Raw genomic sequence first — 15,236 nt, 5'->3', positions numbered from 1 at the left:
TCGATTTCCTTAGCACAACAAGTAAAAGCAAAGTACAAGCCAAAGAAATTGTGCCAAAATTTGGTTGGGAACTAATAATCGGCGAAACAATTTTCACCGAAAATTAGAGAATCCCATATTACTATTAGTGAACAATTAACAACTTTATTTTTAATTTTAATACTTGCTCATTAAAAGGGAAGTTTATATAATCTTGCTTGACATTTATATTGGTTACATTTCAACAAAACAACAGACTTATACAGAAAGAAAGAAAAATATGGGGAAAATACGGAAAATACCGAAAAAATAACGAAATACCGGGATACCGGTTTTCAAAATTTGAATACCGGAATAATACCGGTATCGCCATCAAACCCAATACCGCATAGCCCTAGTTTGAACCTATACATTATACAAGCTACTTACCGACAGTAATATGTTTGCCAAAACCATTAACCACTTTACAAATGTGCCCAAGCAACCTATTCGGCAGCAAGAGACATTGAATAATAATCTGCTTTGTGCAAAAACTTAACTTAAGGTCTTAAAACTACACGCTTAGTAACTGTATGTTACTTGTTAACTCATTATACGACCATCCCTTATATATTGAATGTGCCAGGAAAACAAGAGTAGCAAGTACATAGCGGTTATGCATTCCTGGTTGGAAAATAAAAGATATGGTTTTCCTATTCGAAGTATCTGACGCAATAACGATTAATTAATGTATACTTAGTTAATGTAACTATGATTATGCATCTGAATGCTGTACCTACATACTTGGCAAGAGATTTTATTTTTAACCCCCGACGAAAAAACAGGGGTGTTATAAGTTTGACCGCTGTGTGTCTATCTGTCTGTCTCTCTGTGGCACCGTAGCTCTTAAACCGGTGGACCGATTTGAATGCGGTTTTTTTTATTTGAAAGCAGGGTTTCTAGCGATGGTTCTTAGATATGTTTTACCAAAATCGGGTCAGCCGTTTTTGAGATATTGAAATTAAATTTGAAGTGACAAGGGGGTTTTGCATGTTATACTTTGCCAGGTGTGCATCGGAACTGCACGGCCTTCTTCCACAGGTAGACCCTTGCTACTACGAAATCCGAAAATCTAAGTTCGTATCGTACCGTCCCTCTCACTCTCGTATTAAATAATATTAGCTTCAGCGGGACGTCAAAAATAAGTTGCGTTTTGTGTAGGTACTATAAGGACTGAAGAAGGCGGGGTCTTCACTCTTATGTTGCTAGCATCCCCAGCACCCGTACAAAGCGGTTTTGCTCATCCTTTGTCATTCGGACAGCTATGAATATGTGTTCTATGAACGTTGCGATTGGCAATTGCATTAAAAATGGTCAAAATGTTACCATTCAAATCATAGTGTTTAAGCTTTTTCAAGTACTACGTCGATGATGTGCCATTGCATCATCGACAACACAGATTTTGAATTACCGAGGCCCTTTTCACGAAGCTCATGGTGACCTGAATACTACTTTAAATTAGGGCCAATACCATCTCGATTCATTCCGGCGTTGTTAAACTATTGCTGTCCTTGGCAAAAGACTATCCCGGCAGCCGTCATCGCTTCATGCTGTCCTACGATCACCGGTTATTCTAGATACTTAATGAAATACAGATTTTTATGATCACGTAATTATTTCGTGGCGTTCAGTCAAAAATAGCCCGCAGTCTAGGGAACACGTACCCAAGCGCGCACGCCGAAAATACAAAATGGGTTGCGGAGCACCACTTGTTAAAATCATATTGTTCGTTGCCAACGTTATATTTGCGGTGAGTAGTAGTTTTTTATAGCAATTACTCTCAATTTGTATAATGAAAAATTCGCGCTTAGTGTCAATCACAATTTCAAGGTCACTCCTAAATATCTCCCTGTTCAGATGTGGAAACGTACTAGCGAAATTTTATTCCTATTTAAAGTTTTCGGTTCTGAACCAGTTATGTGCGTTGCAAAGCAATGTATTCGGTATACCATTTACTTGTGGATCTCGCGTGTTTAATTGCGACGTAAATTTAAAACATGGTTAACTTATCTAATATAGTAAAAATGCAAAAATTTGTGAGCGTGTAAAATGTTTTTAACCCTTTCACGCTAGAACGGCTAGACAAGACTGATAAGTACTGTTTATTCTGATATTCCCGAGGAATCCGAATGTGCGCCTAGCTATGAAATCTAAAGACGTGAAATTTGCACGGGTGCTCTTTGAAAAATGCAAATGAAGTACATTTGTCTGTGATAGAAAACCACCAATAACTGATCCGTACCTTTCGCCGTGCCACTCCGCTACCACACGTGTAAGACAGCAATGCCTGCTCGACACATGTGTTTTTACTGGTTTTTAGGGTTCCGTAGCCAAATGGCACAAACGGAACCCTTATAGTTTCGCCATGTCTGTCTGTCTGTCCGTCTGCGGCTTTGCTCAGGGACTATCAATGCTAGGCAGCTGTAATTTTGCTCGAATATATATATGTAAACTATGCCGACAAAATGGTACTTACAATAAAAATTCAAAAATATTTTTTTTTAGAGTAGCTCCCATAGACGTAAAGTGGGGGTGATTTTTTTTTCTCATCCAACCTCGTTGTGTGGGGTATTGTTTGCAAAATATTCAACTTTAAAGTGCAAATTTTCATTAAAGTCGAGCGTCCCCCCCCCTCTAAAATCTAAACCGGTGGGCGGAAAAATTTGATGGTAGTAAGTAAGTATATCAAACTTACAAGGGAAACTATAACGGTTAAGTTTTCTTGAGAATTATTAGTAGTTTAAGAGTAAATAGCAGCCTAAGGTATAAAACATACCTAAACTTGGAATATTTCGTACAAAATACGAAATACTTAGAAAAATATTACTTAATTTTTTCGTAATGGCTACGGACCCTTATTTCGGGCGTGTCCGACACGCTCTTGGCCGGTTTTTAAGTTTGCGCGTGTCAGGTAAAAAGTTGTAATTTGTTTAGAAAACCATCATACAAAAGAATCATGCTACTCACTCATATTACCGTCCCTTAGGTTGTTTCTTTCTGTTTCTCAAGCAGCAGAATTTTGGGGATAGATAGGTGTACCTACTTATAATGATGATGTCATCAACATACAACAATTCAAACCACATTCAACCCAATGCAGTTATAATGATGAACTTAATTGATAGTGAGATTGAGTAAAAGTGTATATTTATAGTTATACTAACTAGTCTGCATAACGCGGACGGAGACAATAGCACGCATCGCAACATGACGCAGAAAACATTAAAATTATTCGTAGCAATGACGAGACATTATCAATAATAATAGAAACTCATCACAACAATAAATATGTTTCCTGCGATAATTTTTTTATTTCGTATGTGCTATTTGCTATTATTGTTAAAGATGAAATTATATTTGAAAATTTACCATGAGCTTTACATTAAGACATTGCGAAGAACCGGTACAGTCTTGCGAAGAAATTCAATGGTTTGTTAAATTTTCAGTCTGTACTGGGTCCGCGTGGGAGCTACGGCCCAGCCCAAGCCCTCTCATTCTGGAATGATGCCTGCGCCCAATATTGGGACGGATATAAATCTAGAGGTTATTAAAGCTTTACAAGTTTTTTCGCAATGTACCTATTATTATGGTTAGGTTAGGACTGGATTTGTATAAATAGAGTCATATTAGCTCGTCGTCTGGTCCACATGGTTGTTCTAATTGGTGGCTGCCTCTCAATTATACCATCAACTGGGACGACCTCATAATACTGATTTAATTAATGGCGATAGCTGCTCGCCTGGCTAATGTAAATACTCAAGGGTTTTAGGTATACTTTTTATCGCGGAAACTAATGAAATGTTGCAAATTCTGGCAATTAATTTGATAAAATTCTACTTAGTTTCCTGAATGGTTATCCTGTAGGTATTGCTAACCAATTTTGCCATTTATAAGTCCGATAAGACAAAAATCATCATCATCATCATCATGTCAGCCGAAAGACGTCCACTGCTGGACATAGGCCTCCCCCAAGGCTCTCCACTCAGACCGGTCTTGTGCTTTCCGCATCCACAGCGATCCCGCGATCTTAACCAAGTCGTCACTCCAGCTTGTTGGAGGCCTACCGACAGCTCGTCTCCTGGTCCGCGGACGCCATTCGAGAACCTTCTGACTCCATCGGCCATCAGTCCTGCGAGCAATGTGCCCCGCCCACTGCCACGTCAGTTTCGCAATTCTTCGGGCTATGTCGGTAACCTTAGTTCTACTGCGGATATCATCATTTCTAATTCTAAGACAAAAATGGTGTAATTAATTACATTGCATGTTATTTTTCAATAACGAATCAGTCGATTCTCTGATACATAGCCGCCTTCAACATTGACCACCTTGACTAGGAAAAGTTGACGGAGACAAAACACAGAAACGACACCAAAGGCGGTTCTGCACCAACATCCGCAGACTTCTCTTGTCTGGCCTGTGGGCGAACATGTCGCTCTCGCATCGGTCTGGTCAGTCACCAAAGACGTTGTGCACAGGCGCCACGCCAAAATTCGTCTGGAACAGACGCGTGGGCCTGGTGATGATGATGATAAAAACCAAGACAAGGGAATGTAAGTAAAAAAATATAAATAAATTACGCGACCGATAGAGAGAGATTTCCCATAATCTCACGTGGGGAAGAGAAAGAGCTTCGGAAAATATGGCGTCATTTTTTCCCGCAAGAAAAAAAGTGTAAAATTGCTTAATGAAGTTATAAACATGTTTCTCCCCGGCTAAATCCCACCACATCAAGCATAGAGTAACGTTTTTATGATATATATTGTTATCTCATACAAACATAAATAAAACAGCCGGTTTGATAACCTCCTCCTTTTTTGAAGTCGGTTAAAAAAGTAACGTGAGTACACCGAGGGTTATAGGTCGAACCAAATCTCATGTGACTATAGGCAGAGCGGTAGGTTGAGAAATAATCAAACTGGAGCCGTCCTGATTATTAACAACTAGCCGTTGCCCGCGACTCCGTCCACGTTGTATTCATTTATCGCTATCCAATAAACTATGCAATTTTCCAGGATAAAAACTATCTTTTGTCCTTTCCGGGGACTCTAACTATCTGTATACCCAATTTCAACTAAATCGGTGCAGCGGTTAAGACGTGATTGAGTAACAAACACCAAACATATCGTGAATAATGAGTCTTGCTTTCTTTCAAACATCTAAACTTCCAAACATCTTCACAAACTTTCACATTTATAATATTAGCAGTAGGATGATGGTGTTTTTTTAACCCGCCTTCTATGTGTTTCCAGTTGGCGGGACTGGGCCTGGCCGGTATAGGCACAGCATGGCTGGTCTTCGTGGAGGCGGGTCATTTGGCCATCGCTGCCATCGTCGTCGGCGCCGTGGCCATCCTCATGGCCTTCTTCGGCTGCTGCGGGGCCATCGTGGAGAGCAAGACCATGCTCGTTATTGTAAGTAAATAGAGATAAATTAGTGTTTTGTTGTGGTGTGTAGTAATACGTACCTACCCGTAATTGATGGGCATAGAAATTAGTAAGTGTCTAGTAGTCTCTACCTACTCTAAGAAATAGTAAATACTTTCTATAGCATGGGAAACTGCAATAGAGACATCTCTTTGCCTTAATTTCCCCTAGTTTCATTTGCTATCATTTTTAATACAAGTTTTTTTGCTGACTGTGTTTTTTGTTGGCTGTACTTGTATTGTCACTCAAACCTCATTTGCATACCAAATTTCAAGTCGATACCATTAACCATTGAAGAGTTCCGTCCTGCGAAGACGATCCTAGCCGGACTATCAAGATGTCACTACGAGATTATTGTATTGTCATGCAATTTACATAAGTATACCAAATTTCAAGTCAATCCAATTACTGTACGTTGGTCGAATTTAACTTGCAAAATTTGATTACAGACAGACACACAGCGGGAGAGGTGAAACTAAATAAAAGCTTGTAAAAAGTACAACATTCTAGATCGCACCAGTCGCGTAAATACTACCTCCGACGCTCTTCCTTCAGACTCGGTTCTAAGTACAACATCTGCCTGAGGAGATCTGATCTCTCTACATTGGTTTTGTGTCAAACCAAATATTGTATACTAAAACCTCTTTATTTTGGAAAACCATAACTCTATGTCATTATCCGTGTTCTTAACAACCGTTGTGTTGATTACAAATAAAATGTGTACGCTGTCACTAATCCACCTGAAAAATTAGTTTTATCAATGAGGAGTTAAGAAGCACAACGTCGTGGGTACCTATGAAAAGTTATAAAACGAATAAAAGTTACTTAAAATTCCAAAAGAATTGACAGAATGAGTAACTTACACTGAATCGCTAAATTTGACACTGGAGCGATTCAATTCCCACTCAAGTTAAGCGTCATGGTACGAAAACCGCTTGAAGTGAGTGAATGAAAACGTCTGTATCGCTGTCGCTGAACCGTGCTTGAACTGAATCGCAAAAGTAACGTCGTGGTACGAAATAGCGATGCAGTTCAGTTTAGAGCCTAAACTGAATCGTATTAAGAGAGCGTGGTAGGCCCCCAGGTGTTACTTTGCGAAAGTCCATATCATAAACTGAAACAAAATTACTTTGCTCACCCGAGTTTGAATCTAATATCTGGTAGCATGGTGAATGATTGTCTCTCTGAGATGAGATCTGGTAGAGTTCGAAACGAGTCAGTGTAGTGTGGTGGTGGTGATAGATGGTGTGTGTGTTCTTAACAGTGTGGAGGTGGAGGAACTGCATGAACACACATTTCTTGCATAAACGTAGATCATAAGGCCCCGGGCGGGTGAGCAAAGTAATTGTTTCAGTTGATATTAACAATTGGTTCGAAACGAGCCAATCTCAAGCAATAAGTACTGCAACGTCAAACGGACTTGACATCGATGGTACCGTTTAGCGATTTATAACGAGTTATTTATTTATTTATTTTACTTTTATTTTCTTTAAAAACCGACAACGTTTTTCAAGAATATAAAAGTCTATCACGAATTATTGTTGGAGTAGACACATTAACTTATATATTTAGAAGACTTCTATCAGGCCACATTTTTAATTTTCATTAAATTTTTATGGTATAATCGAGAAAAACTAACATAAATGCAACGTTGCCAGCTCAGCCGACCTATCCTTAAATGCAAATATGTAGCTCTAATATACTGTCTCCATGTTCCAGTACTCCGTGCTGCTGATAATCCTGATGAACCTGAAGACTGCGTTGGCGACAGTGCTGTACATGGCGACTGAGACGCTGGTGGCCGCCATCAATGACACGCTCAAGACGTTGTTCGCCAACAGCGCGCCGAGTTTCCACGAGATTGAGAAATCTGTAAGTATCCCGGGGATAAGTTTGCTACGTAAAAGTACCTATTAACAGTAGAGTACATACGTTCATTGTCATCGATAAATTATTATTGGAAATAGATTAGGTTCTTTCTAATAAAATGTTACACAAGTAACTCGTTAGAGGTGTTTTCATTTCTGGACAGAATTTGGTCCAAAGCTTGTCAATTTCCTTTCGCATAACAAAAAGTACAGTTAGCAAAAAAGATTGGCCACGGATTGTCTGGAAATCGTCGAAAATACCTAGACCAGGGATGGGGAAACTTTTTCCTTCGCGTGCCAATATATACTAACGAAATATATGACGGGCCAAGTTAAATTGTTGCATTTTTGGCTATGTTATTTACTGAAATAAAAATATCGATACGTATTTTCTGAAACACTAATTTGGCCATTGCCAGTGAGAATGAAATTTAGTAACACTATACGAAATCTTCTCTTGATTTTTGTTTGATGGCCGCGGGCCGGATTTCAAGCCTTTGCGGGCCGGAGATGGTCCGCGGGCCGCAGTTTCCCCATCCCTGACCTAGACTATTTATTAATACGTAAGACTCGAATATTTTAATATTTAAGTCTGTGGCTTAATTCAAAGGAAAAAGCTTGTATTAAAATTTCATCATCAGCCGAAAGATGTGGCCTTTTCTCTTAAAACGACCCAAAGAACGATCACCTAGCCTAGCCACTTGCATCCACCGTTTGTCCATTACTCTCGCAATATCGCCACCTAGTAGGTAGTATAGTAATCCTGCCTAAGTATATACGCTTCGTCATCCACTTCGTGATCGCCAGTCGAAGTCGTTTTTCCCCCAACGCCTACCTGTTCTTGGAGCGATACCCGTGCTTGTCAATTGAACTTGCAGTCTTCGAGCCATGCATCGTTTTTAGGGTTCCGGAGCTAAAATGGCAAAAACGGAACCCTTATAGTTTCGCCATGTCTGTCTGTCTGTCTGTCTGTCTGTCCGTCCGTCCGTCCGCGGCTTTGCTCAGGGACTATCAATGCTAGAAAGCTGTAATTTTGCACGGATATATAAGTAAACTATGCCGACAAAATGGTACAACTAAAAGTAAAAAAAAATTTTTTAGGGTACCTCCCATAGACGTAAAGTGGGGGTGTTTTTTTTTCTCATCCAACCCTATAGTGTGGGGTATCGTTGGATAGGTCTTTTAGGGGTTAACCATTAGGGGTTTGCAAAGACGATTTTTCGATTTAGTGATATGTTTGCAAAATATTCAACTTTAAAGTGCAAATTTTCATAAAAATCGAGCGTCCCCCCCCCCCTCTATAATCTAAACCGGCGGGTGGAAAAATTTGAAAAAATTCAGGATGGTAGTAAGTATATCAAACTTTTAAGGAAAACTATAGCGGCCAAGTTTGCTTGAGAATTATTAGTAGTTTATGAGTAAATAGCAGCCTAAGGTATAAAATATACCTAAACTTGGAAGATTCCGTGTAAAATAGGAAATCCTTAGAAAAATATTACTTAATTTTTTCGTAATGGCTACGGAACCCTATTTTGGGCGTGTCCGACACGCTCTTGGCCGGTTTTTATTTTATTTAATATTGAACCAGAGCGTTACTTCGCGGAGTTCCATATCAAAACAAACAACCATTGTACAACAAGAGCATAAAACGAGCCATTTTACCCGAGACGTTCATATAGCTACCCGAGCCAGTACGGTGAGGGTGGATAGACACGTTGAGGGGAAAATGGATTTAATGCTCGAGTTTTACACTGCTTTTCACTTCGATGGCGAGGAAATGAAATATCAACAGTGGAAACAATTGTTCACTTACTATGTACCTTTTATTGTTCATACATTATTATAATTATACATTTTTAGTTTTATTGATCTATTTTGATTGATTTGATTTTTAGTTTTATATCGGGTGTCCCAAAAAGGACGCACGATTTAAATTTGCCGCCATTTTTGTATTTTAGTGCTGGCAACCCTAAAAAAAAACTATTTGACAGCTGAATGTTTAGGGTTTGTAAAAATGGCGGGTTTTACGAAAGAACAACGCGTTTTTATTATTGAACAATATTTCAAAAGAAGTTTGGCGTGTACGGTTCGAATATTCCGTGCAAAATATGGTCGGAATATTGACTTGACTTCATCAACTGTGAGCAGAGTGGTTGCAAAATTCAGGGAGAGTGGATCAATTCATGATGTTCATTCCACTGGTCGTCCAAAACAAGCCGTTCAAATGGCAATGCTTTAAAAGAGGAAATTCGACGCTGCATTGGAGAAATTCAGCCGCATATGCAAAATGGTCATAGAACATTTTGACAAAAGAGTGCGTATGTGCCAGCAAAGCCTAGGAGGACATTTGCCTGACGTATTATTCCACGAATAACCCTATTTTATGTATTTCAAGATTTTATATACAAATATATTACAACGAAAAAAAAATGTGTTTTTCATCAATTTCAAATCTTGCGTCCTGTTTGGGACACCCTGTATAAATTAAAACTTGTGTGTGGCGGTTTACACCTGATTGCCTTAGTCTTAGACGAAGATTTTACTTTATGCACTAGAGCATAAAAGTCATTTTATGTCGCCTAGATACAGCATATACGAACTTTACGAGCACGAGAAGTGAGAAATCCTTTTTTCCAGTTCGGTTGCTGTGGCACGACAGGCGCGCTGTCGTACGTGAATTCTCTGCGGGCCATCCCGGCCACGTGCTGCACCGAGCGCCTGTGCATACCGACCAACTCCAGCGCCGGCTGCGTCGGCGTCGTCGACGACCTCATCCGCAACTGCAGCGTCGGAGTCGCCGCGCTGTGCATCGCTCTCGCCGCTCTTGAGGTAAGCAAGACCATACGAAGGAAAAAGCTTAGTTTAGTTAAGATTGGTTTTTTGGAATCTAAATTGAAAATACAAACTGAAAATGCCAAAAGTCCAATGGAATGCCGAAAGTTTCTCGATGAGGGCTACGGTATAGATGTCGCTAGCGTCACTGCTTAAGTGGCTATATAAGGAACAAACAAGCTGAGATATGTGGTGCATAGGGGAAATTCGTGTCTGTGCCGTTGACCAACAGTGTTGTAGCGGTATAGCACGCGGTACGGAATACCGAGGACCTGGGTTCGATTCCCAGTGTTGGTCTTATTTTTCTGGTTTTTCTGTGCATCTATATTTCAGTTTGTATTTTCGATATGGTTTCACGGATACCCGTAAAGTAACAAATTTGGAGTTGAAATAAAAAATACAAAAAGACTCCAAATAACCAATCATAATTTGATTGCTTAGTAGCGACATCTCTTGTCTGGGTGAGCGGTTGGTTCCGAAAGAATGTGACGTCTCTCGATGAGAGCGAAAACATAGATGTCGCTAGTGCTGCTGCATAAGTAGCGTAGTAGAAATAAGCAACCTGAGATATGTATGCATAGGAAAATTCGTGTCTAAATTCCTGTCCAGCGGTGGTGTAGGGTTATAGCACGCAGCACGGATTGCTGAGGACCTGGGTTCGATTCCCAGCGCTGGTCTCTTTTTCTGGTTTTTCTGTGCATCCATGTCTCAGTTTGTATTTTCGATATGGTTTCACGGGATACCCGTAAAAGTAACAAATTTGGAGTTGAAATAAAAAATACAAAAGACTCCAAATAACCAATCATAATTTGATTGCTTAGTAGCGACATCTCTTGTCTGGGTGAGCGGTTGGTTCCGAAAGAATGTGACGTCTCTCGATGAGAGCGAAACATAGATGTCGCTAGTGCTGCTGCATAAGTAGCGTAGTAGAAATAAGCAACCTGAGATATGTATGCATAGGAAAAATTCGTGTCTAAATTCCTGTCCAGCGGTGGTGTAGGGGTATAGCACGCAGCACGGATTGCTGAGGACCTGGGTTCGATTCCCAGCGCTGGTCTCTTTTTCTGGTTTTTCTGTGCATCCATGTCTCAGTTTGTATTTTCGATATGGTTTCACGGGATACCCGTAAAAGTAACAAATTTGGAGTTGAAATAAAAAATACAAAAGACTCCAAATAACCAATCATAATTTGATTGCTTAGTAGCGACATCTCTTGTCTGGGTGACCGGTTGGTTCGAAAGAATGTGACGTCTCTCGATGAGAGCGAACATAGATGTCGCTAGTGCTGCTGCATAGTAGCATAGTAGAATAAGCAACCTGAGATATGTATGCATAGGAAAAATTCGTGTCTAAATTCCTGTCCAGCGGTGGTGTAGGGGTTATAGCACGCAGCACGGATTGCTGAGGACCTGGGTTCGATCCCAGCGCTGGTCTCTTTTCTGGTTTTTCTGTGCATCCATGTCTCAGTTTGTATTTTCGATATGGTTTCACGGGATACCCGTAAAAGTAACAAATTGGAGTTGAAATAAAAAATACAAAAGACTCCAAATAACCAATCATAATTTGATTGCTTAGTAGCGACATCTCTTGTCTGGGTGACCGGTTTGGTTCCGAAAGAATGTGACGTCTCTCGATGAGAGCGAAAACATAGATGTCGTAGTGCTGCTGCATAAGTAGCGTAGTAGAAATAAGCAACCTGAGATATGTATGCATAGAAAAAATTCGTGTCTAAATTCCTGTCCAGCGGTGGTGTAGGGGTTATAGCACGCAGCACGGATTGCTGAGGACCTGGGTTCGATTCCCCAGCGCTGGTCTCTCTTTTCTGGTTTTTCTGTGCATCCATGTCTCAGTTTGTATTTTCATTAAGTCCTGTTAATCCTTTCCATTTCATTTGAAACGATTTTGATACGAATGAGAATATTATGCCGTTATAACTATTTATAACACAGTCTGGTGGTGTTATACAAACTTTTACGGTTTCTTACAAAAAGTATGTATGTATTGTATGTATGTAAACTCTTTATTGTACAATTTGTTGTGCAATTTCGCAGCGGTTTTTAACCTTTTCCCGGGTCGACCGCTGCCAATTTATACTTAGATAGTAATCATTTTGCCTTAAAAAAAACGGCCGGATGGTGCCACCTTAGTGCCTTTGACTTTGGGAAGACTTATTACTCGTCTGGTTTTGGCCTCGGGCGACCCCAGGGCTGGGACTTACCTCTCGCAAAGATTGGGAATAACAGTTCAGAGAGGTAATGCTGCCAGTGTCTTGGGGTCAATGCCTGAGGCAGAAAATTTGGATGACGTTTTTATTTTCTAACATTAGTTTAGTTTATATAGTTTTAGTTTTGGATGTTAGATAGTATTTGTTTTTTAGTAGAATAATACTATGTCCATAGATATGTAATTCACGTGATTAAATTAAAGTCAAAGTAAAAAAAAAGTGCTGTGCAACTTTTTCGTCGTCTTTTCCCGCTACAGCTGTTAGCACGTGGTTAGCACCTACTAAGTTTGTTCTTGGGAAGCACAGTTTTACCCCTTTAATCACAATATATTAGCTTTCACCATTTCTTTCTGTCAAACAGCTTAGGTTGAGGGTAGAAAGAGATAAAGAGGGTAGCAAGAAAGAAAGAGAGGGTAGATAGAGATAACCTACTATGACATATAGACACAGTCAGTAGGTACTGATGCCGAGTCCAGTTTGTTCAAAGTTCTTGCGAATGGTACTTCCCTTGTGGCTATGTTTATTCGAATTCGAGCTTTGAAACGCTCGAATATTCACTGGGATGAAATAGAGACAAAAGTATTTGAGTGCCTATGCTAAAAGTATTTTTCTCTTTCCAGCTGGTGTTGGTGATCTTCGGTCTCTGCCTGGCGGACCACGTGGGCAACAAGTACAAGGGTCGTTACTGAGTGTTACTCGTGTTAATGTGTGCCATATTGTGTAGGTAGTTCTTAAGCGTAGCATCTAAACTCAAAAGTGCTTTTGTAAAATAAGGTTTTGATACTATGGAATGAATATGGATGGAAATGCACCCGGAATCGCAATCAAACTGTCTAACGCTCCGTTTCCACCGGAGATGTGCGAGGATGTAGTCGCGAGGAATATGTTTTTCATGAACCAATAGAAACGCTTTATTATTACCTCGCTTCGCTCCGCTCAACTACTGTTCGCACTAGGGATGCACGATCTTTTACTTTGAATCGATATTATGAATCGTAATGGATCGTAAACCTCTGAAATGACAGATCGAATCGCATGCTCTTGAATCGATCTCGCAAAAATCGAATCGTATCAAAAATCTGTTCAAAATTTGTATTTATTTGTATTATTTTGATAAATAAAACACATTTCAAACATTAAATCTGACCACACATTGGATATATATATAATCGTTGGAGCAATCGGTATAATCACAATTAACTATCCGCATCATGTTTCTGTTTTGTGTGTACGTCTATTTACTTCGCTTGCAAACTAGTAATGTGAATTTGTTGCGACATCCAGTCATAATCAATCTGTCTTCATTAAGAATTGGAGATAGGTTATAAATATTCAATCCTTATGAGTGGCGTAGCGTCAGATATTTCCGTGGTAAAGCCGAAGTAAAGATCGCCCACATCCTTCATAAATAATTTGCCCTCTTGTCCTGAGAGGAGGCCTGTGCCCAGCAGTGGGACGTATATAGGCTGGGATGATGATGATGATCATGTCGTATTTTGTCAATATTGGGCAAGCCGGTGGGAATCAAAAATCAAAAAAATCAAAATCAAAATCATTTATTTTCTAACAAATGGAATGGGGTTCTATGGACGCATCGCCACTGATACTTATAACAAATTAATACATTGTCTCTGAATACGATTTAAAGGATACGATTCACCTTACTCATATGAATCGAATCGGTTGTAGATCATATTGAAATGAATCGATTAAAAAATCGCTAGATCGTATCCAATTGAATCGATCTTTATAAAAATCGAATCGTAACGTGCATCCCTAGTTTGCACCAGATAATCTGCTGTGCGAGGTTAGGTAAAAGTCACATTCCTCGCATCACATCCTCGCACATCTTTGGTAGATACGCAGCCTAAATGTAGGTAAGTTGGACCAAGTTTAGTAACGACAGCCGAAGACAAATCGGCTATCAAATCTTTCGTCAAATTATTGCAACAAAATATTGCCTAGCCAGAGAAAAAATAGTACTAAGTTCTCTTTTTTATACAACGCATGTAATTCGATCAAGTGAGGCTCCTGTAGCCTTATGATATAGACACTTGCAACACCAAAGGGATTGCAAATGCGTTACCTACCAGACTATACTTAGTGCTAAAAAATCTTGATAAACGTCACATATGTCTTCCTTAACTGTACCAAAGACTAGTTGTAGGATATGTCGAATACTTACGGAATAAAAATACTGCATTTAAGTATCTTCACTTTTTTATGCAAAATAGGCTTGTTTGACCACATTCACGCCTGATGGTGTAAATAAGCGAAGATGTGGGCTAAGATTAAATTTTACCGAAGTGTTAGAGAAGAATATTTTTGAAGCAGTCGTCGATAGCAAAGCACCGTCCCTCTTTTGGTGTATGGCACCATCTGAGTGTCCATCTAGGATAGAACGGTTGTTAGCCGAACGTCATATTAAGTAAGAGTTATTTATATTATAATGTTGTACTTTTAAGGCGATATTTTAGAATATTTTATATTTCTAAGTATTTTTGCAAAAATAAATATTTATAATACCATTTCAATGAATTTCATTTTCTTCACTAACTCCATACCTAACTCCGAAGGTCTTATATTTGAAGACGTGGGTACCTCTGACACACGCTTGTCTCATAATCCAGATGCTTTATTGTTTAGCGCACTTGAAATCATGATCATTTTTACCACTTTTTTCTGTCAGAGGGTATGGAAAGGACATAAATACTTGGTAAATGCGATCGCAAGTGCCAGGGCGTTAGGCAATACGGCGACGGGTTTTTCTAACAAAAGGGTTCATCCCGCGCTACTGTTCATAGCCTTTATCAATAACTTCTTTTAAAAGAGCTTAAATTAAAAGAAAGAAAAATGAAAACATTTATTCGT

General features: G+C 39.5%; 1 protein-coding gene across 1 annotated transcript; it reads left to right on the top strand.

Moving 5' to 3' along the window:
- Nucleotides 1-1,640: 1,640 nt before the first annotated feature.
- LOC141429801 (23 kDa integral membrane protein-like) lies at nucleotides 1,641-14,895 on the top strand. The gene is made up of 5 exons (XM_074090343.1): nucleotides 1,641-1,768; nucleotides 5,268-5,429; nucleotides 7,161-7,313; nucleotides 9,947-10,138; nucleotides 12,986-14,895. The coding sequence occupies exons 1-5, from the start codon at nucleotides 1,709-1,711 to the stop codon at nucleotides 13,052-13,054; spliced, it is 636 nt and encodes a 211-aa protein (XP_073946444.1). The 5' UTR covers nucleotides 1,641-1,708; the 3' UTR covers nucleotides 13,055-14,895.
- The last annotated feature ends 341 nt before the right edge of the window (nucleotides 14,896-15,236 follow it).

Source organism: Choristoneura fumiferana, chromosome 7, assembly GCF_025370935.1.
Source record: "Choristoneura fumiferana chromosome 7, NRCan_CFum_1, whole genome shotgun sequence".
NCBI classification, from domain to species: domain Eukaryota; kingdom Metazoa; phylum Arthropoda; class Insecta; order Lepidoptera; family Tortricidae; genus Choristoneura; species Choristoneura fumiferana.
Note: the sequence above shows the minus strand (reverse complement) of the source record. Positions and strands in the feature narration are given on the sequence as shown.

Excerpts from the sequence above, each read along its gene's own strand:
- LOC141429801 (XM_074090343.1), top strand. The coding sequence starts at position 1,709 with ATGGGTTGCGGAGCACCACTTGTTAAAATCATATTGTTCGTTGCCAAC. Across the intron at positions 1,769-5,267 it reads TTGCCAACGTTATATTTGCG|TTGGCGGGACTGGGCCTGGC; the intron begins GTGAGTAGTAGT and ends ATGTGTTTCCAG. Across the intron at positions 10,139-12,985 it reads TCGCTCTCGCCGCTCTTGAG|CTGGTGTTGGTGATCTTCGG; the intron begins GTAAGCAAGACC and ends TTCTCTTTCCAG.